Consider the following 17,389-nt stretch of genomic DNA (forward strand, 5'->3'; position numbering starts at 1 on the left):
TACATTATATCTCTTCGGTTGGGCTAGCCCCATACTACACAGAAACGTCAACCGAGACGTCTCTGTTACCAGCTTTGCAGCTGGCCATAGCAGTAGTCAAAACATGAAGCAAATCAATGTGTGTGTGTCTGTTGATTAAGTGGTGTGTAGCTAAAACATTCTAACACGACCTCTAGTGACATGTCATGACATTAAACATAAGAACATATTATGGCTAAGGCTACAGTTATACACGTCATAATAATAATATTAAACACCCTGTCTGCTGACAGTCATCAACTCTTCTCTCTAGTTATCCTTGACTAGATGTACCCTGTAGAAACTCATAAGCATGACTAAGCATTTAACAGTCTAACTAGACATCCTATCTCCACTAAACATTTCTAATACATAAAGTATCTAACCAATTTCTATCTGACTAAAAATACCTAACAGTACCTTCCTATCCGAAGGAAATGCATAGTTTGGAACAGAGAACAGGTCAAAGAAAACTGTGCACTGAACACAGGTATGAAAAGAAACATTTCAAGTGACTGAAAGTGTTACTTAAAAAGTGATACTGAAAATTTAAAATAAAAAAAGTACGTGCATCATCTCCAGCATTGTTTTTAAAAAGACAATCTTTGGCATCATGACAGCGAGAGCACCCTGTGAAATACAGTGTGTGCAAATTAAAGCTACTTGGACAGAGGCTAGGGTTTGGATGCAGTCTTTTCAGCCTCCCTGATCCACTTCTGAAAATACTTCACCTCTATTGCTCGGGCTGCACGAACTGAAGCAGGGTCCTGGTCATTGCTGTAACGGAGGTCCAAGTGATGGGCTCCGTCAGGAATCATAATGGAAACCAGAGAATCAGTTATGTTGTGAGTCACTCCACCGGCCGACCACGGATCGAGTCCGCCATTACTGAAATACAACGGCGGAGGCATGTCCACTGAGAATATATGCTCAGACACTTGTGTACGATATATTAGATTGCTCAGCACTGTATGTATGTCAGCTGAGCAACAAACTAAACATCATCATCATTTTTGTATAATTACTTGTACATTCTATTGCCAATATATCAGCATGCACAACATTTTTCATTTCATTTTTCATTGACATAATGATATGAGTGACCTTAGTGTTTGTGACGAAGCTAAATCAGAATCAGTGCTTATTCATTTAAGTTTTACTCACTGTCTACTGCCTGTAGCTACCCAGATGGGTGCTCTTAATATGCAGGCAATAAAAGCCAGTCACACACTGCACTTTCACTGCTCTCATTGCCAAAGTCAAGTGACGTTTACCTAAAGATGATGTTGCTGTGAGAGGCGATGTCCTTCCCTCCGTAAACTGTGTCTGCCCAGTCAGCTCGTGGCCTGACACCAAACATGGCGTTACACTCGTCAGAGAAGGCCTGGAAGTTCCACTCCTCAGGTTCAAACATATCCTGGATGCCATCGGTGCACATGGGCATCACCATCTCTGTGCAGGCCTGGGGATGAGGGATTGAACACACATTCATTCTGACAGCTAACGCTGCCCAGTGACATGTCTGTGCAACGATTTGCTCCATCTGACGAGACTGATCCCTGCACTCTATGTTACCACACCTGGTAAGTCCAGCCGAGAATAACTGCCAGTGGCTGTCTGAGATGTGTTGAGACAAGAAGTGCTTCCGGTGTAGTTATAGTAGACTTTGGCTGCTTGGGAAACACCGTGCAGCAGCTGGTAGTCGGACACAGTGGAACTGAAACCAAGGTACTTGCACACTACCTTGAAACATAAACAAGCAAAACACAAAATAAATAACTACAAGTTTGCGATTACATTACAGTTTAGGCATTACCGGTTCCCTGTAGTTTTCTTCTAAATAACATTAAAAAAAAAGTATCTGATTCTTTTGCATCCAAGTTGTTTACAAGATTGAAGATTGCTTTCCTGTGTCCCACAAAGTTTTTCCACATAAAAAGTAGTGGCGCCTGATTTGCATTTGAAATTCCCTGGAATCAACTTGAATTTATTGCTCTAATCTTGGCACGAGGGAAAAAAAAAAAAAAACCCACCCATTTGCTTAAAACTAATGATCTAAGTGATTTAAAATGTTTGCTCTCACTACTACTGTTTTATTTGACCACAGCTGATTTCTCAGAATCAACATTCTACTGCGTGTTGTTATGGCTGCAGCAGCAGAGTTGGCCATGGCTGTTGTTCTGCACTCTTTGTGAGGCAGAGAAACTGGGCTTTCTTGTTTGGAGGCTAGAGAGGAGCTGTGCTGGTGTGGAGTCTGTTACTAAGGCTTTTGTCTGTGGCCTGGGGAGGAGTTGGTGGTCGATGGATGAGGAGGGCCACAGACATGTCCAACCAAAGATTTATACTGTGGAGAAAAAAAAATACAGCAATTGCTCCAAAGCACCTTACTTTTCAGCTAGGATTAGGCTTATACATTCATCTCTGCCAACAGATTTCCCCCCTCTAAGCCGTCAATCCCCCGTTCTCACACTCACTCAGATAATCACATTAGCTTTGTCATTAAAAAGACCCCTCTTTGCACCCACTGCCTAAACTGCTTAAACCACCCATAGGGGTCGCATACATTAAAGGCAAGGAGCCAAAAAACTCAATGATCATTTAGTGTTGGTTTCACCTAACATGACGCTCCCAGAGCTCGTCTGTGGCTAAATGATAAACCAATAGCAAAAAATGTATCACACAAGTAAAAGTTTTAGTATGAGCCTGCTGTGTGGAGCAGTCAGGGGGGTGTTGAAGCACAAAACTGAGAGCCAGGGGTCAGTGGCCGAGCTTGGTTTATGCAGGTGGTATGCCAAGGTGACTGGGAGAATACACTTCCGGAGGCTGATTGACTTAGGTGCAAACAGCCTCTGTACCGTCACAAACTCTTTTACATGAAAAAAGGGACATTTTGTAATGCTGACAAGAGGAAAGACAGTTTTAGAAAATATTTAAAATCTGCCACATTACATCACTGCACTTTTCATCCAGGTTTGGCGAAGTACTGTGATTTCTTATTCACACAAAGTGTCCAGTAAAGTATTTCTCATTCAAATGAGAGTGCTGAACCTTTGTTTATTGGTCTCATGAGCTACACTGGGCAAATGTCCTCTTTCTGCGGTGCCATGTGAACGTCCTAAGAGGAACACCTCGGAGATCTGACGGAGTGTGCAAATGAAAGGACTATTGGTAGGAGAGAAGAAAAGATTGGTGGCTCACTTGTAGCTGCTCATCTAAAGAATACTTCAAATCCAAAAGGAACTAGATCCTTATGAATATTAATGAAGTTAATTGACAGCTGTTGTAAACAAAAGCTTGGAAGACCACAACAAATACTTGGAACAGACTCGGCTGAATCGCACTCTCATTTCAATTAAGAACAGGCTGTCAGGCCAAATCAGGCACTTAACCAAAGACAAACAAAATTCAAAGTTGCAATAAAGCAAAAGCCTTTGACAGTAAATCAATGTGAAGTCCAACTAAAACTTAACATTTCACTGGATAATTTTCAGGCCAGTCTAGAAAACACATTTCAATTTAAAAATACTGTTTCGAATCTTAGATGCAAAAATTTACCAGTGACTGTTTGTACCTGGATCGGCCAGCGAGGCAGCGGCTGGAGGAAATTAGCTTCATAAGGGTAGTCCACCATAGCCAGATCCACCCAAGTCTCCTGAAGCCAATTCTTGAGGACAATGGCATCATTCTTGTTTTTAAGAGGGGTGCATAAACTGAATTCTTCCGACAGCCACTGAAGACCAGACGCTTGTCAAAGGAGAGCAAATCAATGATTAAAGATCATTGGTAATTGATGATAATGATGATTTTGGTAGCATTTAATGACTAGTTTCCACGGCACACCTCATGGTAGCTTTAGCTGCTAAATGCTAATAAAACATTATTTTATAATGGTTGAAAGTGCTCAAACTAACTATTAATAACATATTAAAACTTCATCATAAAACTATCATGTTTCCTCTTTTCAGATAAGAGCAACAACAGAAACCAAAAGCCAATGAAACAGAAAAGTGGAGCAGGACGTGTGCTCTCTATGGCTCTGCCACCAACATCCCTGTGAAAAGGATTTATACTTTGCCAATCAAATAGCCAACTTCTACTTTTCCTTCAAGTCTGTGATTGGTTCTCTGTTTCAACCATCAAACGCCCTTCTCATATTTCCTACTACAGTACTGTCAGTCCTCAGAATCTCAAGTTTGTCAGGCAGATCACAAAGTGATCATCACTGCGACTGGCTAAAAATACAAACATTCATTCCCTGTTTAACTGTATTTTGGTAGATAATACCAAATAACCATGCTGTCACTGTACTTGCTTACTTGTAATGGAGTGTGGTATTGATGGCACTGATCAGTGTGGTTGTGAACTCTCAGTACAGTGTGTCCTGGCTCCAGTAAAAGCTTTGTCTGTGAGTGGAGTGGCATTTTCTCTAGTCTAATAACCAAAGCTTGAAGCATGTGAAGTATTTCTTCTCCTTATTTTGACACTCTGTTAGGAATATTATCAACCTGCATTTCGAAAATATTTGATGAGGAGAAAGTGACGAGACACACTTGAGGATTTTCTACTACTTGGAAATGTCAAAGTTGATTATATGATTGATATAAAGGGCGTCATTAAAGTTGTATCAACATTTTTAATTAGTTTACCACTAATAATGTGGTAAGAACAAAAAGTACCACTCGGTTCAATAGAGATTATTCCTTCAGTTTAAGACTGTGACCATAGAAATAGTACCAGGGGGATGCTAAAGAAACACACTCTTATTGAGTTTTCAGTGGAATACTGAAGAACTCAGACAGGCTAAGTCATACAGATGATAAATTTTATGGATTCACGTATTAGGTCTCACAATCTGTCCTCTGTGGAGAGGCTCTAAAGTTTATACCCAGTAGTATTGCAGATTTTAGTAACAGCTGTCAGGTTTCAGGCTTTAGTAGATACTTGTACCACTTAACAAATATGGACCATATGGAGAGAAATTCTTAAAATCCAGAAACTGTCTTCATAGATAAGATTAAACATGGTTAATCCTGAATAAATCAGGTTTTCTGTAAAATTAAGCTAAATCAACCCACGAGCCATACCAGTGGAAGAGACATTGTTTATAGCCTTCCATGACTTTCTGATGTTTGCATCACAGTTAGAGCCACTCTTGGCGAAGTCCTGCGTTACTATTTTGTAGAAGTCTCCACATGGCACCATACCAGGGAACTGCCATATTGGTGCAGAGGATGCCAGAGCTCTGAAATAAAAAAAGAAAACCACTTCTAATTTTCTCTCAAAGATATGCAAACTAACACCTGACATAAAACATTTGTGTATGGCGTTAGCTGGGACACCACAGTGAATACAAAGACGGTATGAAATTCATGATAGCTGATCTGATATCTGAGGCCTCGTACTTCTACAGTGCTTCTTTTAAGACACACGGCACAGATTCATACACAGCCAGTGTGTATTACAGGCATTTATTTACCAGCAGGAGATGACAACAGCAATATTTAGAGGTACTGGTCAATCTGGACTCCCTTTTAGTCTCTTCAGTGTCCTTTGGTGTGTGCACACACCATTATGTCATTTCGTTATAGAAAAAAATACATTTATCTGTTTTTCTACTATTTAGAGCTGCAAAAATACAAAGCTAGTACATATTTGGGTAAAGATTACAAGTAGGTCTCCACCACTATATTATTATCTTCTACATTAATATCTTACCCAATAACTATATTGGGGTATTTCATCCTGAACCAGGCAGACAGCATCCCTCCATAGGAGCCTCCAACAGCGATCACCGGGCTGTGCTGAGCTCCAGGTAAAGTGCTCTTCAGGTTTTGAATCAGTACTGCGAAATCTGCCAGGGCCTGCTCTGAGGTCAGGTAGTTCATGTGTTTGCTGTCCTGCAAGGAAATAACATATTTTCAGAATGGTTATGCATCTGCAAAGTCATTTATTTTCAGACAAAATATCCTTAAAATAAAAAAACGGAGCTTTTGTTAGCACTGTAATTTACTGACTGTTGTGGAACCCCCAAAATTCAAAAAGACATGTAATCAATCAGGTGTAAATGCTCATATGTCACACTGCAGCTGCACTTACACTGAAAGAGTCTTGTCCAAACGGCAGGGATTCTCCATAGTAACGATGTTCTGCAAAAACCAGCATGGCTCCCAGCTCCTCTGCTATTTCCCACATGAAGCCCTGCCAATGACAGGTGATGAATTAGACTGAGGATTATGTGCAGTATGAATGCATAAACTGGATGTTCACCGTATTGTTGCAGAACCAGGTGATGTCGCCTTCATTGCCAGTGTAGAACATAATCGGTCCTCCAGGCTGCTGCCAGTGTTTGTCAGCCACAAGGTATCTCTGTTTGAAGGTGCCATCCTCTAGGAATCCAAAATGATCAATCTGTAACAAATAAAAAGGAGTCAATAAACGTATCAAATGTAAATGTAAAACCTGGGTACAGTTACAGCTAAGCAAAAGATATTACTGTCAGAACTGCTGGTAGCCGGTGTCTCCTGCCAGTTGTGTAGAGAGGGCAGGAGTCTGATTACTCATGAGCACAGAGGAAGAATTTATGCATAAAAAAAGCTTTAATTTATTAAGATTGCAACAAATGAGGCCTTGTCTACATGAAAAAAAGGTATGGTGGAAGATGAAACAAGTGTTTTTGTTAAGATGATGAAATATTTTCTGACAATTAATCAAATTAAATGTTCTGTATGCCAATGTGAAGTGCTGTTGACATTTCACACAAAAAAAGAGACTGCACATTCATAAATTCGGTTGCATCTTTGTTAAAGATTATGTTGAAACTTGTGACCTTCCTGTCTGGCATAAGCAATGGGTTCCCTGTTTATAAGTGAGCTGTGCACTCTAAAGTGAAACATCAACAGCCCTGTAATATACTGCAACCTTTGTAAAGCTTTTACCATTTAGCCGACACTGTCAGAGAGGTGCTGACTCACTGCCTTGTGAGGCTGTACTGAGAGTTTACTGTATATTATACATTCATACTGAAGGGCAAAGGTAACTGGGAATATTAATCCCTACTGGGACTAGCTCTTAAAGTGCAGAGAAATTAGGGATTTGTCTTTATATCTAACAGCATATCTAAAGCAGTTGAGCAATTAAAAAAAAAATCCTTAGTCAGTAGCAGACAATGTAAAATATAATCTAAAGATCTGTAAAAGATTAGGCTGCTGTGCACTGGTCACACATGGTGGAAAAACTAATGCACTCATAATTGATCCATGTTAAAGGTTAGGGCTGGTGAGTTTCTATTTTTGGATTACTTTCCACAACTTCCACACAAAAATTAATACTATCGATAACTTTTGTGAACTCACTGTATTGTCTGAGAAGCCAGAACCTGGTTTAGCTCATTCACCTGTGCCATTTACTTCCACTGTCGTCCAAGGATACACCAGTGGGTCACTCTGCTGCATTAGCATGTTTCTTCCTCACAAAATATGCGAGGCCTGTCTTAAAAAAACAATAGCAGAGAAGTGTATACAGCAGAGATCACACACCTGTGCAGGTGACTCTTACTTCAGAGGCTGTAAAAAGTGATGTTTAACAGCAAAAAGGGTTTAGATTCGGAGACAATACAGCAAATACAAGACGTATTCATTTTTAGTTTTAGTCACTATATTTCCACTGTTGGTGGAAAATAAAAATAGAAAGCCGCACGGTGGTGGGTGTGATCGGCGGACACCTGGGCCTGTGCCAACCTTGTGAAATGACTGCACTGAGGTTGGATTATAAGGCAATTAGCCCCAATTTGTATTTAAAAAAAAAAGGTTGGAGCTCATTTAAGGGATGCAACATTAGTTACACTTTAGATGAGCTGTGCAATATCCTTTCATAAACCCTCTCAACTATATGTAATGCTTTTTAGACAAAGGCAGGCAGACAGAAACCAACTACTTCAGAGGAGACAGCCCCATGAGACTGCTGAGATGTCCAATCCTTGAAACAGCCCCAACACTTAATAAAAAATGTTTTTGTTTTGTTTTTCCCCCCTCCACACTCTCTTCTCCCCTCAGTGAATATAAAGGAGGCAGAAATTTTATGAGCCAATGACAGCAAAAGATTGTGAGGCCTCAATGTGCTCATTCAACCCTCGACTGCTCAGCGCTTGGCAGTGTTTTTAAGTGTGAGGGGACCATGAGATAGTTTAAAAGAAAAGCTCAGCAGTTTGGCAGAACAGTACGTTTCAGCTGTATTGATCACTTTAGATGCAATGCTAGAATAAATAACAAATAAGTTGCTTTACATTATTTAAAAAATTGCATATTTGTTTGCCATTTGTATGGTTTCAATTCAGAAATCGTCAACTACTGAAAGTCAACTTCTCCACAAAAATATTCCTTAAACAACTATGATCTCAATCCCAGAACTAAAGTGTCTGAATATAAAAGGGAACCCTGGGCACTGTGTCACTTGCAGCCACTCAGTATGCACAACACAAAACCTAAGATTTGTTTCATAACAGTTCCACACTCTGATAACCAGCGCCACCATGTGGTTACTGCAGGTAGCACTACAGCAGTTTGCTGCAACTAAAATTCTCACTAAATCTGCTGGTCCCAGTACATGAAGGAAGGAAGGAAGGAAGCCCGCATCTTTAGTCTAACAAAATGAAGACATGGAGGGAAACAACCACAGCACAAGCTCCAGTAAAGCACAGCAGTTAATTTGGAGGATGCATTAGGACACTTCCATTCATTGTCTGGGGGCCAAATGAAGTCGAGAGGATTTCCTCTGGACAACTGCTGGAGCGCTTCACAGCAGCTTGTCTCACAGAGTGGAGAAAAAGGCTTCATGACTGATGACTTCTTTCTTTTAAAGTAACTGCAGACTTGCCGCTGGTAATACAAGTGGATTACAGGGATTTTTTTTTTTGTTGTACTTGTCAAATAGAAATACGCATTTTCTTGTTGATTGACTAACAAAACACATGAGACAAGACAATGGGTGTCAGTGGGAGGAAATGGTCTTTATCTTCTTGTCGGCTTGGCTGATTAGGCAGGACGCTGTGGCCTGGACCAGGTGTGGAGCATTGTCACCAAACCCAAATACTGTTCACTGCACACACACACTGACAGTATGGAAACATAATACAGAGCTGCAAATTATATTTTTTCTTATAGTTTTTGGTGAATCTGCTGATTATTTTTATTTGAGGTTTGGGCTCTAAAATATCAAAAAATTGTGAAAATTGTCTTTACAGATGAACTGAAACAGCGAAGTGGCCTCCACTCACTGTCTAAAGTGTTTACTTTATGCTAAACTAATAACGGTTATGTCATCTTTGAAATGTGTGTAACCTGGTTAGTTTACTTTTCACATCCCTCACGGCAGGAACAGCAGAGCAATTAAGACACAAGCACAGTTTTGTTACTGTATAAATCAGGCTCACAAGTCATTAAACATGATGTTGCATTGCGTACTGCAGCATACACTCAATGTGCAATCTGATTGTCCCAAACCCAAATTGTTATGGCTCTCTCTCTACTACAGGAAGTCACAGGGAAACACCTATTGACTGCAGACTCGAACAACTTCTACAGCAAAAGACATATATCTGCAAAAGAATATCTGCACTGAACATTTTAGAAAGAGCAAGTGATGCAGCTCTTACCACAAACAATGAAAGACTGTGGTAAATAAACAAAGGTGGGCAAATTATATGAGCCAGCAATCATCACTTATCAATCACATTATCAGTGTTTTGTGGTTGTCTTTTAAAGATTCTGCTGTCATTTAAACACCAGTTTGGAAATACTGTATTGGGTTACTTCACAAGTTGAGGATCATATTATCTCTTTGGATAAATATTCATTTACACACCTTAACTCAGCCCTTAATCAAAATGTAGCCTAAAGTGAAAGAGAAAGAAGTAAAAAAAGAGGAAGAACCAGTCTAAAATAGACCTATAACCCAATATGCTCATTTTCTGAGCAATTTTAAACTCACCTTCTGGCCAAAGTAAAAGGTTTCATAGCTGATGGGGGGCCCAGTGGACTGGGGGAACCCACCGAACCTGGTGAGAGGTTGGGACTTGAGAGTGACCACGTGTAAACAGCCAAAACACAAGGTGAGGACGCAGGCAGCTGCAGCTCTAAACCAAACCGCCGTCCAGCCTCCAGCTTTCATTGCTGCTACGGTCTGTATTGCCCACAGCTCACAACAAACTGGTCTTCAGTCCATGACAATGATCTTTCTTGGCTTGCACGGGGGGGAGGTGACCTGTCCCGTCAAAGAAAGGAAGTGAGACTCAGCCAACCAAGAGATGTTAGCAGGGCAGATGCGTCCTGCTGCCGCACACAAAACATCAAGTTCCACGTTTCCCCAACATTTCAATAACTTATATAACTATAATTTAACTGGAGCCGCCCGGCAGTCAGCAGACACGGAAGATGGTTTCTGTTGTAAATGCTCTCGCAAGGGCTGATGGGAGTCTGAGTTTTACATGTTCAGCGATTTTACCGTGGATGTACTGAATCTTAAAGCATATGTGGATGTCTCCATTCTCACTACGAAGACTTGTTACGTTTGCTTCGAGTGTAAATTCCATATTCCGTTGCCAGATTAATCGGAGAATTTGATATTTAAATTGTATACTGGAAATGTTACTATGCTGTTATGTTTACCAAATATTGTTGGTGCTAGTGCTGTGATGTGTGTAATATGGCTTACTATAAATGATGACTACCAAATACTTTTAAAGTTTTTGGAGATATTTTAGTTGGCATTATGTCTAATCTTAGAAACAATGCATGCACTGCTGACTATATTAGTCTTACTTTGAAAGCACTTGCCTGTAGTAGTAGTAGTAGTTACATAGTGTGACCACTGGATGGCGGTATACTGTTGTCAAACGTCAACCAAGGGCACAAACTCTTCCGGCAGCCTTTCAAAATACTACTTATGTAGTCACGCACTGTAACCTGACTGATCAGCGGTACTGGACACGTTTTTACACTCGTGATAGTCATCAACTCCACAAACATCAAGGCAGACATTATAGCATACTTTTGACTTCCAGTGAAATATTCATAATACACCAACCGACACCTTTCTGGGAATAATACATTCTGCCTGTCTAACTCTTGAATTTCTTTAATAATCAATATCATATAACAAATACACGACTTGTAGTGTAATTATTTAATGTTAATGCACAGAGTAATTTTTAGGGGTTATTTTTGTACACATAAAGGAAAAGAAGCACAATGTCCCAATAGTGTTTTCCTTTGTATTTCCCATATTCTGTTGAAGAGAGGATGTTAAGGGAATAACAAGTAACTGCTGTTAAAGCTAAGGTAAAGGGCAAAACAAAATGCTTGCCAATTGTACAAAGTGATTACTGAAAGTAAAAAGTATAAATGCAAAGTGCTAAGCTATACTACAAGTCTGTACAAAAAAAAAAAAGACAAAATGTTACAATAAAATATGTGTGCAGTATATGGCATTGTGCAATACAGTACATTACAGTTAGGGCAAATATATGAAAGATAAAGTTAGACACTAAAAATTATGGCAAAACATGCTGGACAATCAAATTTCACAATAAAAGCATATGAAATACATCAAGTCGGGAAACTACATGAACAAACCCCTTCAAACAAATAAGAAATGATTCAATTTCATGGCTAGGCAGCAACAACAGAGGCAGAGATGTTCACGTCTAAGGGTAAAAGTATCAGTCAGAAAAAAAGGCAAGTGATTCAGTTGTTTATCATTTCTACTGATGATGGACAACTTCAGGAGGTCTTCCCCCTGCTTCAGACTAAACCAGCTGACTTATCATACGCACTGCCAGTATACTGTACTAAACAAAATAATGGCACCACAGAATACTGTCTAAATGTAGTATTTATATGCATGTTTCAATTTCTGTTATCTAACATAAAAACATATTTTAGCAGCAAGTAAAAATCTTGTACTGAAAACAAATATTTCACAGTTTATAACTACCCAGTAACAAAATTATGAAAGTTAATAAAACTGTACGCAAGTCTCAGAACAGAAGAAACTGTAGTGGGAAATAAATGATTGTGCAACAAATTTAAGGGGAAGTTTGCAACATTTTTTGCAACTTGATCAGACTTAATAATCTCAAACATGTTCTGTATGTAAACATACTGTTGGCATTAACTGATAACCTCCCTTGATAATGAAACTTGTCTGCTTTGTGGAAGGTGTGACAAAATACCTGGTAGAGCATTTTACTCACATAATACTGCTGGTGAATACTGATGTGTAATGAAAACTAAAAGAGGAAAATTCTGCAATTTCATCATGAAGAGGACAAAAGTGAGCCCTATTCAGATTCCTGGATGCATCAGACAGCCATACTTTACACTGCTTGCTCCTGGAAGGCCAAACTAAAGCTAACTAACTCCCTTGTACAGCTTAAAAAGGCATGGGGCTAGAAATGACAGGAATAAGTGGCTTTATGCCATCTTAGAGGGATGGAGGCATTGAGGCTCAGCCATCTGCCCTCTACAGTCAATGGCTACTGAGTTACCATGGCCAGAAGGCTGAGCTCTCTCTAATTGAGGCTGCAGCAGCTCAAGTAACTGATGGTTTTACCCTCACCAGGCATTGGGGCAGTGTCATTGTTATCCAGCTTGTTCTGCTTGGCCTCTCGAATGAGTTCGCACGCCAGGTCGAGGAAAAGTTTCTCAACATTGTCAGACTCTTTAGCTGAGGTCTCCAGGTACAGCATGCTCTGAGCCTCGGCGAAGTCTTCAGCCCTCTGTCTGAGAACCTCTCTCTTCTCTGCCAGATCTATTTTATTACCTGCAAGACATACAATTCAACCTGTCAACATATATAACAAGAATGTGGCTTCTTGCATCACAGCAGAGACTGTCTTTCCAAACAGTGGTGGGTGTAGATGAGGCAGATGGAAGTGGAGGTGCATGAGAATGTGTGGGATGGATGTCAGCTTTTCCTGAGAAGTGACAAAAAATTTCACATAAATCCCACATTTTCCCACAGAAACAAAAGCGGCTTTGTCTTCTGCAGATCTATTCAGGAACTGCCTCTGATATTAGCTCAGTGACTCATTCGTTTAACTGGGCTCAGAAGGTCCAGCCAATTTCAATAAAATATAGTTAGTGCACAGTATTATTCACACTCTTCTCATAATGAATAATGAGCCTGATGATAAAAGAGGTCCATTAAAGTACAAAGTAAAGTTTCCTACCGACTAATATAGTCACCACTTGGTTGTTGGCATACTGCTCAATCTCCCTCAGCCACTCTGGAAGGCACCTGAAGGAGTCCTCACAGGTAATGTCATACGTTAGAATGAGGGCGTTGGCACTACGGTAATAACTCTGAGTAATGGAGCGAAATCTTTCCTGTCCAGCTGTGTCCCATATCTGCAGCTGGAAAACAAACACTTGAAATGAGCAACCATCCATCCAAAGTGTTACACAACATGAAAGCATCTGATTTTATATAAAACATCATTTTAATCTTTGTGTACCTTGACCTTCTCCCCTTTGATTTCCACAGTTTTAATCATGAAATCGACTCCTATAGTAGCCCCTTGTCCAGGTGGGAAAAGGCCCTGAAATTGGATTATATAATGTAATATATGACATTATATTAGAACATTCTAATACTCTGGAGGGGAAGCAAGCACAGATAAATACAAACCTGAGTAAAGCGCCGGACGAGACATGTCTTCCCAACTCCAGCATTTCCTATCAGAACTATTTTGAACAGGTAGTCATAGTCTTCCATGCTCATGCTAAACTGTGAAAAGGAACAAACCAAAAGGGAGATTAGTAAATGCATTAAAACCAAATCAGCACATTTCAATACATTTAGACATCTGTCTTTAGTGCATGTTCAGGCTACTGGCATAGTCCTGAGAAGTCCTGAACTGAGGCCATTAAACTGTTGTGACAGCAACAGGAGGTAAACATCATCAGGAAAACCCAAGGCTGACATTTGGCCTGAGTGAACTATGCCCTGGTTCAGATCTCCCATATGTGAACCTGAGCTCAGGTTTTGCTCATTTGTACCAGTACACCTGTACTATACTGGAAACTGTGTCACAAAGGGAAACAGAAGTCTCTATTCCTCAGCTCTTAATAAAACGGGTTTGATGTCTCTGGTAGTTGCTGACTTTAATGATAAAATACATATTTTATTACATTTTATTTTCGCTGGATGCGACATAATTAACGTTTTAAATAATGAGCACAATTTGAATTCTGAGAAGAAGAACACAAAGTTACATACACGAAATGTTTCCCTCTCACTTCACTGGATTTTTCCATTTCTAAATCATATGTGCGCAACGTGAGACTCCTAATATTTTTGCTTGGCTGCAATTTTCGAGGGCCCTGCATTACTTGGGAGGATTGTTAAGCCAGGGAGGCTTGACACACCGCTGAAGTGAGCAGTCTGTAAAAAGGACAAAACGCCAGAAGATTTGTTTCTTATGTCTGCGTGCAAATAAGTCAGCGACATGGGAACCAGGGATAATAACATACATTTTCAGTATTTTCTGCAGCACGGTTACCTCTGCTCCGATTGCAACACTGTGACTCAGTATGTACGTGGAAGCTAAATACCCCATTTTTAAAAAACTGTAGTTTGCGAGAGGATTTGAATATCTGAATGCCAGCGTTGACACAATTAACTCATGTTTTATGGTTTGATACAATTGGTATCTCGCTTGGATGCCAATTTACCCTGCGTCGCATTTTCTTCCTCGCCCTTTATCTTTATCTTGTGTTGCAATGCAAATAATCACTGTAGAATTCTGACTAGACTTAATCTGGGTTAATGTTACATTTCTTCGAAATAAAGCTTCTTTCTCAGTCTGAGTTCATAGCCATTAGGGCGACGCTAGCAACAGTAGCAACTAGCAGCTACCGTGCGAATCTAGCCATTTTGGTACTCTGTAGATGCAGGAGGGGGAAATAAATCAAAAGTCAACACTGCGCATCGAGCAGGGAAATAATTTGCACTTACCAAAACCACGGGGATATCCCCGGACTTATAACTACTTAGTATGCATAGGTCACCTCATCAAACAGGCAGAGCCGCAGCTAAGCAGGGCATAATTCCTGTGGCTGTGTATCCTCAGCAGCTCAGCAGCCTGTCTGATAGAGGAGTAGGAGGAGGACTGCACTCGATGATGTCATCAGCTCACATGCATAGTACATCTACTGAAGTACTGCAATTCACTACTATTCTGTGTTCTGCTTTGTTAAAATGTTATAGTTTTTTATTTCACTGCATTTCACTGGGAATACGCGCTTTATTCTATAACTATATCGACTGTACAGCCAGGACTATAGGGGTAATGGCAAATAAACTCATTCTTGATCTGTAACGTGATTAACAAATTGGGTAGCTCACCTACAAATGTAGAGCAAAGGCTTATGCCGTGAGACATTTAATTAATAAAGGGGGGTCATCTTCAAATTGAGTACTTGTAACGTCATTATGAAGGATACAAAGAGTTGAACACAATACATGTGACGTCAACGTTGGCGTTAGTACTAAGACCATTAGCCACTACTTCCACTGTCATTACTACTACTTCTAGCTTTACTTAAGCTACGAATAAATAATGGTTAGTGTGAAGTCGCTAACTGCTAGCTGCCAATAGCCAGCTAGGTACCAAAATTAGCCAGTAAAAATTTAAGTAAGAGTAAGCCACTATCTCACAGCAAGCCTCGAGTAATATATATTATCTATTTAACATGTAAGTTATTTTACAACAAATAAAAGGTAACAAGTAGGCAACAAAGTAATCAGCCTTATAGGTAAAGTTTTATTTTCTTGCGTTGGTTGCTAGGATACACATTCGTCGGAACTGAAAAGCTTTTCACTTATTATGCCCGGACATTTTATTAGATTGCACACCATGTCCTTGACTTCCTAAGCTAGGTGAAAGCCGATGAGTGGAAATAGGCAGCTCGGAGGTTACTGAGACCTTAACCTTTTGGATTTAGCTTATATTGTCTCGCTATGGGCTTCATACCAGACGAGAGAAAGAGCCTCCCTCCTCCGGGAATTGTTAATAGGAATTCGGTGTGGCTGGGGTTTATGGGCTGGGCCACTGCGATGTTTCATAATAGCCTTAACCAAAGGCCGCCGCTAAAATCAGGTTAGCATGTTTGTTAGCTGGTTAACGTTACCAGAGTTTAACTTGTCTACAGAGATGCACTTATGCCACATTTAATCAAAAACCATTTGGGTTTTCTACAATTTTAGAAAAATGTCGCAAGTTAAATAATAAATCATCTTAAGAAGTTACTAGCAAACTATCAAGTGATTGTTTTGTTTCTATGGACAGACACAGGAAAGGCTAAGCTAAATATGCAAGTTAAAATGAATAAACACAATAAACTATCCCAACAACATGTCCAGATGTGTATGTTTATACTTAACCTGATATAGTCTAAGTTGTACTTATGAAACTTGTTCCTCCTTATTTTGAAACGTATAAGGTGAAAGCCTGTTATACCTCATAAGCATTATGAAAGCTCTTATGCTTCCAGTGCAAAGTTTATATTATAGTAGTTACGTCCTATTTTCCTTTTTTAGGTGTTCATCGACAAGTCCTGCTGACAACAATTGCTTGGTACCTTGGCTACCACCTTACAAAGCATGCAAATTACACTTACGCCAAACGTGATCGAGATATGAACGAGTATATCAGACGCCACCCAGCTGAATTTCCAGAAAAGGGTAAGTAAATGTTTAGGCATTTTCGTTTCACTAACAGAAGACAGTCATGGGCATGGTGAACATTTGAGGCATAATTCGTAGGTGTCAGGCAGATTTTCATTCAACACTTGGAAATGATTGTTCAAAGAGGCTAGCACAGGGCTTGTTTTATTGTCTGTATATCAGATAACAACCACTCAGTACCTACTGGCTTACCACCACTCCGTATGAGCAAGTGTAAACACATTTTCTTACTATGTTGCCATATTGTATTATTTTTCATATATTCTACCATAACAGTAGTCATATGCTAATCACACACCAGAATCTTCAAATATAGTCAATATAAGGATATAAAATGCTATGCTCTCTAGTTTGTGCCATAATTTCTGTGATGTTTGAGGTGCAGTAGTACAGTTAGGTTTTTCAGGGAAAATTTAAAATAAGGTGGCATTTGTATGCCTGTAATCAAACTGTTTGTCTCTGATGTATCTCACCAGAAAAAAAGACCTTTGCAGAGATTGTCGAGCCTTTCCATCCTGTGCGCTAAGTATTGGTGAAAGGGAAGGACAAGAAGGAGAGAGAAACATTTACAGACTACCATCTGTCTCCAGGGGACCTTTCTTCTTTCTGTCATATTGTGTGAATTCTG

The 17,389-nt window shown here is 39.8% G+C and overlaps 3 protein-coding genes across 4 annotated transcripts; 1 reads left to right on the top strand and 2 right to left on the bottom strand.

Moving 5' to 3' along the window:
- Positions 1 to 365: 365 nt before the first annotated feature.
- prcp (prolylcarboxypeptidase (angiotensinase C)) lies at positions 366 to 10,579 on the bottom strand. Its single transcript, XM_020614710.1, is given in 10 exon segments — positions 366 to 906; positions 1,293 to 1,480; positions 1,599 to 1,620; positions 1,622 to 1,761; positions 3,590 to 3,762; positions 5,103 to 5,260; positions 5,734 to 5,915; positions 6,115 to 6,216; positions 6,286 to 6,426; positions 10,003 to 10,579. Coding segments are annotated over 10 exon segments (1,500 nt in total). The 5' UTR covers positions 10,183 to 10,579; the 3' UTR covers positions 366 to 692.
- Positions 10,580 to 11,102: 523 nt separating this feature from the next.
- Positions 11,103 to 15,234, bottom strand: rab30 (RAB30, member RAS oncogene family). Of its 2 annotated transcripts, XM_020614779.1 has the most exons (5): positions 15,031 to 15,234; positions 13,702 to 13,800; positions 13,529 to 13,612; positions 13,244 to 13,427; positions 11,104 to 12,834 (listed from the first exon to the last, which is right to left on the bottom strand). In XM_020614779.1, the coding sequence occupies exons 2-5, from the start codon at positions 13,792 to 13,794 to the stop codon at positions 12,584 to 12,586; spliced, it is 612 nt and encodes a 203-aa protein (XP_020470435.1). In that variant the 5' UTR covers positions 13,795 to 13,800; positions 15,031 to 15,234; the 3' UTR covers positions 11,104 to 12,583. The 2 variants fall into 2 exon arrangements, with proteins under 2 accessions (XP_020470437.1, XP_020470435.1); XM_020614781.1 differs by lacking the exon at positions 15,031 to 15,234 and having other exon boundaries at positions 11,103 to 12,834.
- Positions 15,235 to 15,916: 682 nt separating this feature from the next.
- On the top strand, positions 15,917 to 17,387 carry ndufc2 (NADH:ubiquinone oxidoreductase subunit C2). The gene is made up of 3 exons (XM_020614784.1): positions 15,917 to 16,174; positions 16,615 to 16,758; positions 17,238 to 17,387. The coding sequence occupies exons 1-3, from the start codon at positions 16,036 to 16,038 to the stop codon at positions 17,285 to 17,287; spliced, it is 333 nt and encodes a 110-aa protein (XP_020470440.1). The 5' UTR covers positions 15,917 to 16,035; the 3' UTR covers positions 17,288 to 17,387.
- Positions 17,388 to 17,389: the final 2 nt, after the last annotated feature.

This window comes from Monopterus albus, unplaced genomic scaffold (genome assembly GCF_001952655.1).
Source record: "Monopterus albus unplaced genomic scaffold, M_albus_1.0 scaffold150.1, whole genome shotgun sequence".
Lineage (NCBI taxonomy): Eukaryota > Metazoa > Chordata > Actinopteri > Synbranchiformes > Synbranchidae > Monopterus > Monopterus albus.

Bases quoted from the DNA above. Each gene is read 5' to 3' on its own strand.
- ndufc2 (XM_020614784.1), top strand. From the start codon at position 16,036: ATGGGCTTCATACCAGACGAGAGAAAGAGCCTCCCTCCTCCGGGAATT. The intron at 16,175-16,614 runs GTTAGCATGTTT...TTCCTTTTTTAG, and splicing joins AAGGCCGCCGCTAAAATCAG to GTGTTCATCGACAAGTCCTG. The intron at 16,759-17,237 runs GTAAGTAAATGT...GTATCTCACCAG, and splicing joins AGCTGAATTTCCAGAAAAGG to AAAAAAAGACCTTTGCAGAG.
- rab30 (XM_020614781.1), bottom strand. From the start codon at position 13,794: ATGAGCATGGAAGACTATGACTACCTGTTCAAAATAGTTCTGATAGGA. The intron at 13,428-13,528 runs GTACACAAAGAT...TTTGTTTTCCAG, and splicing joins TCAAAGGGGAGAAGGTCAAG to CTGCAGATATGGGACACAGC. The intron at 12,835-13,243 runs GTAGGAAACTTT...TATGTCTTGCAG, and splicing joins AGTGGTGACTATATTAGTCG to GTAATAAAATAGATCTGGCA.